This window comes from Rattus norvegicus, chromosome 8, assembly GCF_036323735.1.
Source record: "Rattus norvegicus strain BN/NHsdMcwi chromosome 8, GRCr8, whole genome shotgun sequence".
Taxonomy (NCBI): domain Eukaryota; kingdom Metazoa; phylum Chordata; class Mammalia; order Rodentia; family Muridae; genus Rattus; species Rattus norvegicus.
This window is the reverse complement of record NC_086026.1, coordinates 12,521,996-12,536,404: the sequence shown is the minus strand read 5'-3', so window position 1 is coordinate 12,536,404 and position 14,409 is coordinate 12,521,996. Positions and strand designations below refer to the sequence as shown.

Below are 14,409 nucleotides of genomic sequence, written 5' to 3'. Positions count from 1 at the left end.
TGGCAGCTTAGGCTTAGTAGTATCTTTAGCTGAGGCTTTGTATTTATTGTACTCCAGGCCCTTCTTGACATGGTTCCCATAGTCCTTGTGATAGATGCTTGCTTAGAGGTGCTGTGAGGTCTAGATCCCAAGGGCACCCAGCCAGTGGCAACGTTTGGATGTCAGCTCAGTGTAACTGCCTCCAGATGCATGATCCTGATTATTACATTATCTGTCTTCTCTTTAATAAAGAACCCAAAACATTAAAGGAAATATCATTTGAATAATTAAGCACCATCAAAATAAGACACAGAATCATAAAGTGTATGTTAAAATACCTTTTTATTGGTTTGTAAAAAGGAATTGAATACTCTTCAACCTAAAGAAAGCTTTCGTCTCTGGCTCACTGCAGAAGTTCATCCCAACTTTACTCCCATATTACTCCAATCAAGTCTAAAGATAACATATGAGGTAAGATGTTTCAAAGTCCCATTCTTAGGTATAGAAGAACAATAATCTGTATGTTGCCTTTAACTATTATTCAAAACTATAAAAGTGTCCTTTTAATACTTACGTGAGATAGAAATTATATAACAACATGAGATATATCAAAAGATTTTAATGCTATTTTCAAAAAATAGAAAAGAAGCAAGACTCCACAATAGAAAATTTACTACCTTACCTATTTTCTGGATCATGTGTTAATTCTATTGCAACATTCTGAAGAGCCATTATGTTGTTTCCCGCAACGTTGTCGTAGATTATATTCTGACTCACAATGCTCCAGTTCTGTGCTTCTTTGCCAGCATCTACCTCTAATACCCCCATGGTGGTCTTCCTGATCCATGTTAGCGAAGCGAATAAACCCTGGAGAGTTTGATGTGCATTCCCATGACGGCGAGGGTTATTTATCACTGTCTCATGCTTGTTGAATGTTTGTGGCTCTTCTCTAAGGCATTTCCTTCTCTCCTTTTTAACTGGCTAATTTTGTTGTCGAGATCTATAGCCACATTTACCTATTCATATTCCCCAAACATCCGTCACAGGAAGAGCCGTCATGTACTTCATATGTGATGTTATGTTGATTTTTAAAAGATAATCTGTAACTTCCTAGTCATCATACTAGGTTGAATTAAAGGTTTAAAAAATGTTAAAGGAAATTTTTCATTCATTTTGTGCCCCCTTTTTCTTGTGTTAGCATTCACTGTCACATTGGTATTGCAAATGGAAATTTTAGTTTTATAAATAAGAAAATTTTAATGATTTTGTAAAATATACTTCACTATTTTGAACACATTTGGTAAAATTTTCATTTAATTTTGAAAATGCTATGGATTTGCAAATAAAATCATTTATTTAGTGCAAGTTTTAAGGCTAGCTTTATATTTGTGCACTTTGAAGGAACAGAAAACTACATTGGGCTTTTGGAGAAAAAGTCTCTTGATGAAGAGGAAAGCATGTTGGTGCATTTGACTGTATTTGTAATATACTAAGCAATAAGAAATCTGTTCATAGTCTGTTCTTGTAGTCACCTCCAGGTTTGAAGAAGAATTTGATGCGCACTTATGAGTCTTGGACTCCTGAGCAAATTAGCAAAAAAGATAATATACACCGAGCTCATGCTCTTTTTAGCTTAGCATGGTTTCATGCTGCCTGTCAAGAAAGAAGAAATTTTATTCCACAGGTAATTCTGAGCATGTTCTAATATAATATAAGTTTTACATTTATTAGAATTTGTTTGCAATTTGGTGTGTAAAGGTATGCTCATGTCATAATTTGGTTTGTGATTCTTCAGTTTGTTTCTAATTCAGTGTTTGTCTGCTAGTCTTCCACACTGTGTAATGTATGGTTATATGCTTCATATGCCATTGAGTTAATGTACGAACACCAGCATGCGCCCCAGTCAGTGAGCATCAGGTACCACTCTTATGCTGTATCTAAATAGATACCTCAAACTTCAAAAATCAAATCTCCGTTTCCTTTAGGATTGCCTTAGTAAAAGACCTTGACACCACTCAGCTCTCTCGAGGCAGCCTTCTAGGAAGTGTTCTTGGTGGACCCTCTGCTCACTTTTCTCCGCAATCCATTATCAAGTTCAGTTATACTTCAACACATAAGTGCAACTTGTGTAGCCTGGAGTTGGTAGGGAGCTTGATTAAAATATTATGGCCTGTGTTTCTTCATTGTATGATAATCCTTTCCCAGCTTGCTGTTCTTTCAGTGCTGTTTTCTGTAGACTCCAATCCATTCTACACCGTTCTTCTGGGGTATTTCCGCTTACATTACACTAGTTCCAACTGAATATCTTGCAGAATTATTCAAATATATTTACTTTTCTATCTATCAACTGCTTTTCCCATGGACTGTCCTTATCTCCTATATTGGATCAGATCTTTCTCACATATGTAACAAGTATATTTCTTACCATCAAACTTTTGTAGATGAGTTTTACATGTTATCTGTACATTTTCTTGGGAACTGTATGGAATTAGATTCGTGTTTGGGTTTATTCTTACATGTTTAGAATCCTATATACAATGAATATTTAAGAAATTTTTAAATTATTTTTAAACTTTAAATCTTGCCCCCCTTCCTGGTCTCCCCTCCACCAACCTCCAGCCTCTTCCCTTTGCCGTTTGCCTCTAAGAGGTGCTCACCCACTCACCCACCCACCCACTCCCAGCTCACCTTTCCAGCATTCCCCTTCAAATGGGGCAACAAGCCTCCATAGGACAAACACCTCCCCTCCCACTGATGCCACATAAGGCCATCCTTTGCAGCATGTGTAACGGGATTCATGTGTCCCTCTATGTGTACTCTTTAGTTGGTGGTTTAGTCCCTGGGAGCTCTGTGGGGGGTCACTTAGTTGATGTTCTTTCTGTGAATTGTTCTTCCATGGGGTTGCAATGCCCTTCAGCCCCTTCATCCCTTCCCCTGACAGGATCCACGGGGGTCCCCAGACTCAGAGGACAGCCAAACCGGGTTCTGCCTGTAAGCATTGGGTATCAGCAATAATGTGGAGGTTCAATGTCTGTGCATGGGATGGATCCTAAGGTGGGGTAGTCTCTGGATGGCCTTTTCCTTCATCTCTGCTCATTTTTCATTACTGTATTTTCTATAGAGAGGAACAATTCTGGGTTAAAAATTTTTGAGATGGGTGGGAGACCCAATCCCTCCACTGGGGGCCATTTCTATCTACTGGAGGTGGTCTCTTCAGGTTCTATATTTCCACTGTTGGGTATTTCAGCTAATGTCATCACCATTGGGTCCTGGGAACCTCTCATATCCCTGGCATCTTGGACTTTGTAGTGCCCCCCACCCATTCTCCACTCCCCTACTGCCACTTATTTCTATTCATTCTCCTGGTCCTCTGCACTTTTCTCTTGTCTCTCCCCATACGTGGTCTTCCCCCCCCCCTTTCTTTTTCCCTCCCCCTTCCTTCTCCGATCCAGATCTCTCCCTCTGCCTCCTCTGATTATTTTGTTCCCCTTTCTAAGTGGAATTGAAGCATAAACTCTTTGGCCTTCTTTCTTGTTGATTTTCATATGGTCTGTGAGTTGTATCATGGGTATTCTTAGCTTTGGAGTTAATGTCCACAATGTATGTAAATGGAGAGAAACTTGAAGCAATTCCACTAAAATCAGGGACTTGGCAAGGCTGCCTACTCTCTCCCTACTTATTCTGTGTAGTACTCGAAGCCCTAGCCTGAGCAATCAGACAACAAACAGAGGTCAAATGGATACAAATTGGAAAGGTAGAAGTCAAAATAACACTATTTGCAGATGATATGATAGTATACCTAAGTTACTCCAAACGAGAACTACTAAGCCTGATAAACAACTTTAGCAAAGTGTTTGGTAATAAAATTAACTCAAACAAATCAGTATCCTTTCTCTACTCAAAAGGATAAACATACTGAGATAGAAATTAGGGAAATGACACCCTTCACAATACTCACAAATAATATAAAATACCTTGGTGTGACTCTAACCAAGCAAATAAAAAACCTGTATGACAAGAACTTCAAGTCTCTGAAGAAAGAAATTGAAGATCTCAGAAGATGGAGAGATCTCCCATGCTCATGGATTGGCAGGATTAATATTGTAAAAATGGCCATTTTACCAAAAGCAATCTACAGATTCAATGCAATCCCCATCAAAATTCCAACTCAATTCTTCATAGAGTTAGAAAGAGCAATTTTCACATTCATTTGGAATAACAAAAAACTCAGGATAGCGAAAACTATTCTCAACAATAAAAGAACTTCTGGGGGAATCACCATCCCTGATCTCAAGCTGTATTACACAGCAATAGCAATAAGGTTTGGTACAGAGACAGGCAGGTAGATCTGTAGAATTGAAGACCCAGAAATGAACCCACACACATATGGTCACTTGAACTTTGACAAAGGAGACAAAAACCATACAGTGGAAAAAAGAAAACATTTTCAGCAACTGGTCCTAGTTCAACTGGAGGTCTGCATGTAGAAGAATGCAAATTGATTCATTTTTATCTCTTTGAACAAAACTCAAGTCCAAGTGGATCAAGGACCTCTACATAAAATCAGATACAATGAATCTAATAGAAGAGAAAATGGGAAATAACCTCGAACACAGTGGCACAGGGCGAAATTTTCCTGAACAGAACACTAAAGGCTCTAAGATCAACTATAAACAAATAGGACCTCATAAAACTGCAAAACTTTTGTAAGACAAAGGACACTGTCCTTAGGACAAAACAGCATCCCACAGATTGGGAAAAGATCTTTACCAATCCTACATCTGAAAGAGTGTTAATATCCAAAATATACAAAGAACTCAAGAAGTTAGACTCCAGAAAAGCAAATAACCCAATTTAAAAATGAGGTACAAATCTAAACAAAGAATTCCCAACTGAGGAATCTTGAATGGCCAAGAAACACCTAAAGAAATATCCAGCATCCTTAGTCATCAGGGAAATGCAAAGCAAAATGACTGTGAGATTCTACCTCACATCAGTAAAAATGGCTGAGACCACAAACTTAGGTGATAGCAAGACACTGGAGAGGAAAGATGTGGAGAATGAGGACCACTTCTCCATTCCTGGTGGGACTGCGTGCTGGTACAACCACTTTGGAAATTGGTCTGGCAGTTCCTCAGAAAACTGGAGATAGTTCTACCTGAAGACCCAGCTGTACCACTCCTGGGTATATACCCAAAAGATGCTCCAACATAAAATAAAAACACATGTTCCACTGTGCTCATAGCAGCATTATTTATAATAGGCAGAAGCTAGAAACTACCCAGATGTCCCTAAACAAAAGAATGGATACAGAAATGAGGTTCATTTACACAATGGGATACTACTTAACAATTAAAATGGAAGACATCATGAATTTTGCAGGCAGATGATTGGAACTAGAAAATATCCTGAGTGAGGTAACCTAGGCCCCCCAAAAATATATTTTTGTGTGGTTAATCAATACTGATACATTTGTAAATGCTATTTTTTTTATTTAGTTTAAACTTATTTTCTTATGTAATTAGTATAATTAATGAAAATTCCATAGAAATTACTTTCGTATTTTTACATTGTTTCTGTTTTAGGAGTGTTTTACATAAATAGTATATCTGTTTGGTAACTATTTGTGTATATAATATAAGTGAATGTATAGAAAGAACGTAATGCTTTTAGGGCTTTTTGACAGTAGTTATGTTTTTCATGTTTGTGTATACTTTTGAAGCATAAAGGTATAGGAAATATATTAATGTGCATATGGTATATATATTAAAATGTATATATCAATTTGTACTTTGACTTTTCTGATGTACATTTGTGATTAAAAACTAAAGTAGAATTGCAACATCATTTTCATGTTTCTGAGGTCAGTGTACTGATTGCTAAAGGTTTTATTTTTAGTACATACTGAACGTCATTCTTAAACTTAGGAGGTGGTGATGCACAGGCACCTGCCTTTGATTTCATTGTATCTTACATTTGTTGTAACAGGGTTGGACCAAGTTTTACGAGTTTTCCTTATCAGATCTTCGGGCTGGGTACCACGTCATTGACAGGCTCTTCGATGGTGAGACTGGACCTGCACTGCTGCTCATGATATGCTTTTACACAAATGCTTAACTCCTACCACAGATGCTGGATCTTGCTTTGTATTTGGTATTTGAATGTGCTGACCACTATGCCTGTGCTCTCTGAAGGTTCTTGACTCTGTGGTTTCAGTATAATGCATTCTGGTTTACCTGTAGTTTTCAAGACACAAATCTTGAAACAGCATGTGTTCATTGTGTGGGCCTACAATTTTCTTTTAACAAAATTGCTTCAGTTGAGTCGTTCAGTTCTCTTTCTAAGGAGTTAGTACTCTGGATCACACCACTGTGGGGCTAGAACTAAGAATTTGTGCAACCCTGTAGGAATTCCTACATCTATGGAAGCAGTACAGGAGTGAAACCTGAATCTTGTTATATAGGACCAACTAGCCCTGGCTTTCCTTGAAGCCAGTAGTAGTCCAGTTCCTAGATTCCATTGTGCATTGCTGAGACAAGGGGGCATTAGAGCTTAGACACACTGTGGATCAGAGAGCAGATTACATGGTTAGGAATTTAAACTTCAGTGCTGCACCACAACTCACAGATCCTGTCTCCACATTCCCTGCCACCGGGTAGCCTTGTCTAGCTGCTCCTTACCAGTCCCCTGTTTTAGCAGATGACATGACTATTCCTGCTCTTTGCAAGCTGCATGCCTGTCAGTCTCTTACACCTCTCTCATTTCCTCAGGAATCCTGTTCTTTGGCAGGATAGTTCCCATTTCCACGTCACACTGTGGTTCTGTTTATCTGCCCTAAAGCCTGAGGCATGTGTGTGACTGCTCTCTAGTCCCCGTTGCTTTCTTTTTTTCCCTTTCAAACTGTGCAGCACTGTGCATCTGGATGGTAAGCCAAGGCTTCCTTAAGTCTTTCTTCTTTGGACGTCCTGTCCTCAGACAGCCATGTCTAAATTGTAAGCTACAGTATGGTCCATGTGAAAGAACACCTTACCTTTGTAATCTGCATGTTAGCGTCTATCACGTGTCCATCATAGGCACGGGAAATTGTTCTGTGGCTTGTTTTTAGCAAAGAGATCAGAGTGGATGCCTAGGATAATCAAACCTCCCTAAACAGCTGACCTTGAACACACTTACTGTGCAAATTTAAGAAACAACAACAGCAATTGTTGGCTGTCTTTTTTCATTTCTCATTTTTTAATCTTAAACAATTTTTTTGGAGAACAAATCTAAAAGAAAAAAAAGATTTTTTTCTATATAAAATTTATGCAATCTATTTTACGTGCTGGCATTTCTGCTCCATAATTAAACATGAGCTGTTGTTTCTGCATTCCTTGGTGACTGTGTTATCAGTGCCTGCCTTATGTCTGTGTCGGCTAGTGAAGATGAGGTGTCGGCTAGTGAAGATGAGGGTGTCGGCTAGTGAAGATGAGGGTGTCGGCTAGTGAAGATGAGGGTGTCGGCTAGTGAAGATGAGGGTGTCGGCTAGTGAAGATGAGGGTGTCGGCTAGTGGAGATGAGGGTGTCGGCTAGTGGAGATGAGGGTGTCGGCTAGTGGAGATGAGGGTGTCGGCTAGTGAAGATGAGGGTGTCGGCTAGTGGAGATGAGGGTGTCGGCTAGTGAAGATGAGGGTGTCGGCTAGTGAAGATGAGGGTGTCGGCTAGTGGAGATGAGGGTGTCGACTAGTGAAAATGAGGGTGTCGGCTAGTGAAGATGAGGGTGTCGGCTAGTGAAGATGAGGGTGTCGGCTAGTGGAGATGAGGGTGGTATGGGAGATTGGGATGTGGTGACGTCCCCTGCTTCGTAGTCACTGTTGATACAAGGTTTCAGCTGGGGATACCTTCTCTTTTCTCTACTATGTGGGTAGCCTAGTTCTGTAAAAGGTGACATAAATCATTTATGTCTCAAGATTTAGAGTAACATTGCTTTCAGTTCTGTAACTGTCTCTGAATTTTATGGAGGTAAAATAGAAAAATACAGGTATATTAAATGAACAGTAGTGGCAAACAGTAATGCTAATGAAGTTAACTGGTTATTTGAATATAGTTCGTTTATTATGTTTACAGAGGAACTGAGGCTTCCTCAAGGCATCTGTCATTGCTGCCACAACTGCAGTGTGTTTCTCCTGCACCGTTCAGCAGGAAAGAGCTTGCTATGTGCTTATGTTTATTTTTGTGCTGTGAGGAGTGCACTTGCTGCCAGTCATCTGTAGCCCTCCCCAGTGCTCCAGTTCTCTTCCTAGAGTGCAGATGATTGACTGTAGACTATAACAGGTAGAAGGCTACTGGGCGAAGTCCTGCTGCAGACTCCTCAGTTAATCAGATTATCTTATGAGCTACCTGTTTCACCAAGCACAGGTCGTAGTGCGCTCCGTGTCTACCTTTTTGTTTAATAGAATACATTGAATAGCTATTCTGGATAAAGTTATATTTGGATCAGAATTTTCCAAGAGAGTTCCAAATTAATTAGTCATTGCTACATGGTTAGAAAACAGGATGGCCCTGTATTCAGAATGCTCTGTTTGCACTCTAAATTCGTAGGATTCTATGATTTTCTTATTATGGTGACCCAGACTCCTAGATCTCAACTGTCATATTCATAACTTGATTGTTTTGATAAGTATAAAATTATTGGAAATAAAATGTTCACCAAATATACAGAGATCATTTACAGAAATCACTGAAATATATTAGAATCTATTGCTGTATCCTCAGTAAAGTGAATGTAAGGGACTGTGCAGTGCTGTGTCCTAGGCTGGGAATCCACAGCAGCTTTTGTTACTGCATAACAAGAAGCCAGAAGGAATTTCAGCATGGACAGAGTACCACATGATCCACAGGCCACATGCCTTATTGTGGAGCAATTGGCAGTTGCTTGGGAAGGGACAATCATTCTTTCTTGGAGGATGTGGCCACTTACAGGATTCCTGTGCTCCAGTGAATGGTCCTATAGGCAAGCATATATATGTAGCACTGGCTGCACTTAGAGGCTTACCAAAAGGGGAAAAGACATAAAATTAGGAAGGGGACATGCATGTATGGAAAAGATAAAATCATATTTCATAGTATACCTATATGAAATTCTGAGTAAAGAAAATCTTTTTAAAAATAAAATTAATAAAGTATCTGTTTTACTCATAGGTTCCAAAGATGTACAGTGGGAATTTGTACATGGCTTACTTGAAAATTCTATTTATGGAGGACGTATAGATAACTATTTTGATCTTAGAGTTCTTCAGTCCTACTTGAAGCAGTTTTTTAATTCTTCAATAATTGATGTACTAAACCAAAGGAATAAGAAAAGCATTTTCCCATATTCCATCTCTCTCCCAAACTCGTGCAGCATTTTGGTAGGTAGAAATAGTGATTTCCCATGCATTTCCTGTATGTACATGTGGTTGAAACTTATGTTTGAATGATAAAATTCATGCAGAAATGTGCACATGATGGGTGTACAACAATGATTTTTGTATGTTAAACACAGGAGTATGAGCCATTCATTATCTCAACACTGCACATCCTCAGCCAGCCAGATTCCCTGGTTCTGTCTCCTAGTTAGTCCTTGGTTCACAGAAGAGACTGCACTCATTTCCAACAACCCAACCTTTGTCTGTAAATGATAAGAGAGACCTTTTTGTATTTCTGTGAGGATCTGTTTTTGGGACATGAAACTGCTACTTGCTACTTAGTCAGTATACTTGCTACTAAGTCAGTCTGGGAAGGCAAATGCCTGCAACCAGTCTAGATAACAAGAGATTACATATATGTTGGAGTGAATCAAGTGTTTAATTTTCCACACAGTAATAGTTTAAATTTAATAAGACGCCTAACAGTATTTGGTTATATTTTTATCTGATTAGATTAGATGCCACATTTCTCAGAGGGATAACAACATGCCATTGTGACAGGAAATACATACATACTCTTGTGTCTAACACTCGAAAGGAATTGGCAGTCACTGAGCTAAAGGACAGAGAATGTCAAAGGAGATCACAGTCCTGGGTTTCTTATACTTCAGTGGTATACTTCAGGGGCAGCTGCCAAGGATGAGACAGAAAGAAAAGAAATCTGCCCCTGATCAACAGATATTATGTGGATGCATATGTATGTATGCATGCATATAATAACATACCTTACCTCTATGAAAGAGGTTCCCAGCTTTGAACCAAGGTAAATAAATTCCTTCCCGATCTGCCCTTGATTTTTTTTTTCATCTAAAACTAGGGGTAGGTAAGTGTTACGCTGATGCGGAGGAAATGCTTCCTGATTATCAATTTATGTCAACACGCTGTAGCAGAAGACAGGCATGTGCACGGACTGCATGGTGAGCTACTCAGAGTGAGTAGGCACCGAGTAGACAATACTACATTGTGCCTATAGGTTACAGGGTTTCTCTAAGTGGCTGCTTTTCAAAATAAAACAACCAGTGATTGTTCAGATGTGTAAGAGCTGAATTCTACATGTGGATCTTTTGTGTGCTGTAACATATTATGACTCCCCAAACATATCTACACAGCATCTTACACACACTAGGCAGATCCACTGGTATGTTCTATTCAATCCACTCAAAGTCTTTCTATATGTAGGGGATTGTAACAAGAAAATACAATATCAAATAGTTAGTGCACAAAGAATACTAGTGACAATCCTTCCATAGATGATCAGGAGAGCACTGATAGGAAGAAAATGTAGATACCTATCTAGTAAATCCTGTCCATACGTAGTGATTTCTGGGGTGGAGATCTGCTGTTGGTGACAGCACTTTCCTCTTTTCCTGTAGGACTATCGTGCTGTCATTGAGAAGCTCCCAGAGGATGACAAACCCAGCTTCTTCGGTCTGCCCGCCAACATCGCCCGCTCCTCTCAGCGCATGACCAGTTCCCAGGTGTGATGCACCCGGCAGCTCTGTAGTCTGGAGGAGACAGCATCATTTCACTATCTGAATGTTACACACTTTTATTTACAGCTTTATTTAATGCAAACCCTTCGTTTTTACCTTGTTTTAAAGGTTTCAAATGGTTTTATCTTAGTATTTTCCTATGAGTAAAATGACACTGAACACTATCAACCTCATTAGAATATTTGATTCACTCCTCAGAAGGATTTTATTATGACTGTACTGAGTGTAACTTGTATGAGTGAACACCAAATTTTATATTCTATAACACGCAGGATACAAATACATATTCTTCCTTCCTGTGTTACCTTATAAAAGATAAATATTTGATATGAGTTTATGATTGGATATTATATAACTTCTGTTTTTTAAATCATGGAGACAAAACGTGTTACTAAATGTTAGCATTTCATCACTATGACAAAATGCCCAAGGACTGCATAAAGAACGAAGATCTCCACAGGTTTCAGGCCATTGCTTTTAGGCCTCTGGAAGACAGAAGCATGGTAGAGGGGTGTAGTGGAGAAAGCCTGCTGACATCAGGGGAGCAGGAGAAAGCAGGGCGGAGAGGGAAGAGAGAGTAGCAGTGACACCACTTACCCTAGAACAGCATACTCCTTTTCTGATTCTTTGCTCAGTATTCCTCACCAAGTGTTTCCTATTGAGTTGTAATAGTGTCTGGGGACTAGTGATTGATACAGCAGCCAAGCCCCATGGTCCACTGACCTCCTAATAAGCCCTTAGCTATGAGATTAAGCCCTTACACTGCGCCACAATACACAGAAACAGCAAATCTGTAGGTTCTGTGTAGCTGCCGCTTGGTGATTTGAATAGGTCCTGATTAGTGACCTCACCATACGGAAGCTGTTCTCAGTGCTGTGTATTCAGGAACGTATTTACTGTTTACAGACTTTCAGATAAGAGCCCTTACTTTTCCCTTTTAATACATGAGGAAACAGACACTGAGACTTGTGTCTCATTATAAGATGTCCAAGATCAAAGAGCTTAGAGGCAGAGCTAGAATTGTAACTCATTCTTTCTGGTTCATTCCTCCTCAGAAATTTTTCTAGAGTTTTTGTTTTAAAGATTATGCAATCAACTCTTGCAGGAGTATTGGGAACCAAACTTGGGTTCTAGGACACTGATGGCTGCTGAGCTATCTCACCAACCATGTAGTTTACATATTTTAAATGTTCATTTTGAGTTATTTCTCACCATATCCTATGGCTGCTGGCCCTCAGGTATGGGTGTGCTGCTTAGTAATGGATACCATGCCAGGTGCAGATGGTATGTGATAAGCTGTTTCAGAGGTTCTTTGCAGAGTGTACACAGAAGGCTCCAACGTAGCTATTTACATCCATTATTTATAAGCAATCTAATTAGGAAGTATTTTATTATTTAAGTCTACATGCTTTTAATGTTGGATATCCAACATTTCTTGAGTTGTTCTTTCCTCTAGTTTTGTCTTTCCGTGTGCTGTCTGCTTTGTCTTTTCATGTGCTGTCTGTTTTGCCTTTCCATGTGCTGTCTGCTTTGTCTTTTCATGTGCTGTCTGCTTTGTCTTTCCGTGTGCTGTCTGCTTTGTCTTTCCGTGTGCTGTCTGCTTTGTCTTTCCGTGTGCTGTCTGCTTTGTCTTTCTGGGCTGTCTGTTTGGCAGTCTCAGTCTTCATTCCCCCATCATTAGGAAGTGGTGGGAGCATGGTTATAAAAATAGCATTCTTCACAAGTGAGTTGTTCCTCACAAGTAAGTTCTTCATCTCTGCTGGTGAAGAGAAGTCACAGCTCCTTTTTGTTTTCCTTTTTTATTGGATACTTTATGTATTTACATTTCAGAAGTTACTCCCTTTCCTGGTTCCCTCCCTCCCATCCCTCCTCCCCCTGCTTCTATGAGGATGCTCCCCCTCCCACCCTCCCACTCCCACCTCAACACCCTGGCATTCCCCTACACTGGGACATCAAACCCTCACAGGACCAAGGGCCTCTCTCCTATTGGTGCCACACGACATCCTCTGCTACATACATGGCTGGAGCCATGGGTCACTCCATGTGTATCCTTTTTTTTATTGGATATTTTTATTTACATTTCAAATGTTATCCCCTTTCCTGGTTTCCCTTCATAAACCCGCTATTCCATCCCTCCTCCCCGTTTCTCTATGAGGGTGGTCACCCACCCACCTACCCCTTTTGCCTCCCTGCCCTGATATTTCCCTACACTGGAGGGTCCAGCCTTGGGGGGACCTCCATGTGTACTCTTTGGTTATTGGTTTAGTCCCTGGGAGCTCTAGGGGGTCTGGTTGGTGTTGTTCTTCCTATGGGGTCGCAAACCCCTTCAGCTCCCTCAGTCCTTTCTCCAAATTCTCGATTGGGGTCACCATGTTCAGTCTGATGGTTTGTATCAGTAAGGGTGTGGCAGAGCCTGTCAGGAGACATCCTTATCAGACTCCTGTCAGCAAGCACTTCTGGGCATCAGCAATAGTGGCTGGGATTGGTGGCTACATATAGGATGGATCCATAGATGGGGCAATCTCTACTCCACAATTTGTCCCTGTATTTTCTCCTGTGAGTATTTTGTTCACCCTTGTAAGAAGGACTGAAGCATCCACAGTTTGGTCTTCCTTCTTCTTGAGCTTCATGTGTCTGTGAATTGTATCTTGGGTATTCTGAGCTTTTAGGCTAATATCCAGGTATCAGTTCATACCATGTGTGTTCTTTTATGGTTGGGTTACCTCACTTATGATGATATATTCTACTTCTATCCATTTGTCTAAGAATTTCATGTTGTCATTGTTTTTGATAGCTGAGTAGTACTCCATTGTGTAGATGTACCACATTTTCTGTATCCATTCCTCTGTTGAAAGATATGTGGGTTCTTTCCAGCTTCTGGCTATTATAAATAAGGCTGCTATGAACATAGTGGAGCATGTGTCTTTGTTGTATGTTGGAGCATGTTTTGGGTATATGCCCAAGAGAGGTATAGCTGGATCCTCAGGTAGTTCAATGTCCAATTTTCTGAGGAACCTCCAGACTGATTTCCAGAATGGTTGTACCAGTCTGCAATCCCACCAACAATGGAGGAGTGTTCCTCTTTCTCTGCATCCTCGCCAGCATCTGCTGTCACCTGAGTTTTTGATCTTAGCCATTCTCACTGGTGTGAGGTGAAATCTCAGGGTTGTTTTGATTTGCATTTCCCTTATGACTAAAGATGTTGAACATTCCTTTAGGTGTTTCTCAGCCATTCGGCATTCCTCAGCTGTGAATTCTTTGTTTAGCTCTGAACCCCATTTTTAATAGGGTTATTTGTCTCCCTGCGGTCTAACTTCTTGAGTTCTTTGTATATTTTGGATATAAGGCCTCTATCTGTTGTAGGATTGGTAAAGATCTTTTCCCAATCTGTTGGTTGCCGTTTTGTCCTAACCACAATGTCCTTTCCCTTACAGAAGCTTTGCAGTTTTATGAGATCCCATCAAATATGATTCTTTAAAAAAAAAAAGAAAAAG

The 14,409-nt window shown here is 40.0% G+C and overlaps 1 protein-coding gene across 6 annotated transcripts in view; it reads left to right on the top strand.

Annotated features, from left to right (window-relative positions):
- Dync2h1 (dynein cytoplasmic 2 heavy chain 1) overlaps positions 1-14,409 on the top strand; it is a 223,121-nt gene that overhangs the window by 160,671 nt on the left and 48,041 nt on the right. For 5 of the 6 annotated variants that reach the window (NM_023024.2, XM_063266106.1, XM_063266104.1 and 2 more), the window contains 5 exons: positions 340-450; positions 1,508-1,663; positions 5,968-6,043; positions 9,157-9,365; positions 10,796-10,900. In NM_023024.2, coding sequence (NP_075413.2) covers positions 340-450; positions 1,508-1,663; positions 5,968-6,043; positions 9,157-9,365; positions 10,796-10,900 — 657 coding nt within the window. The remainder of the gene's footprint in view (positions 1-339; positions 451-1,507; positions 1,664-5,967; positions 6,044-9,156; positions 9,366-10,795; positions 10,901-14,409) is intronic. The other variant, XR_010054024.1, reaches the window with a different exon arrangement.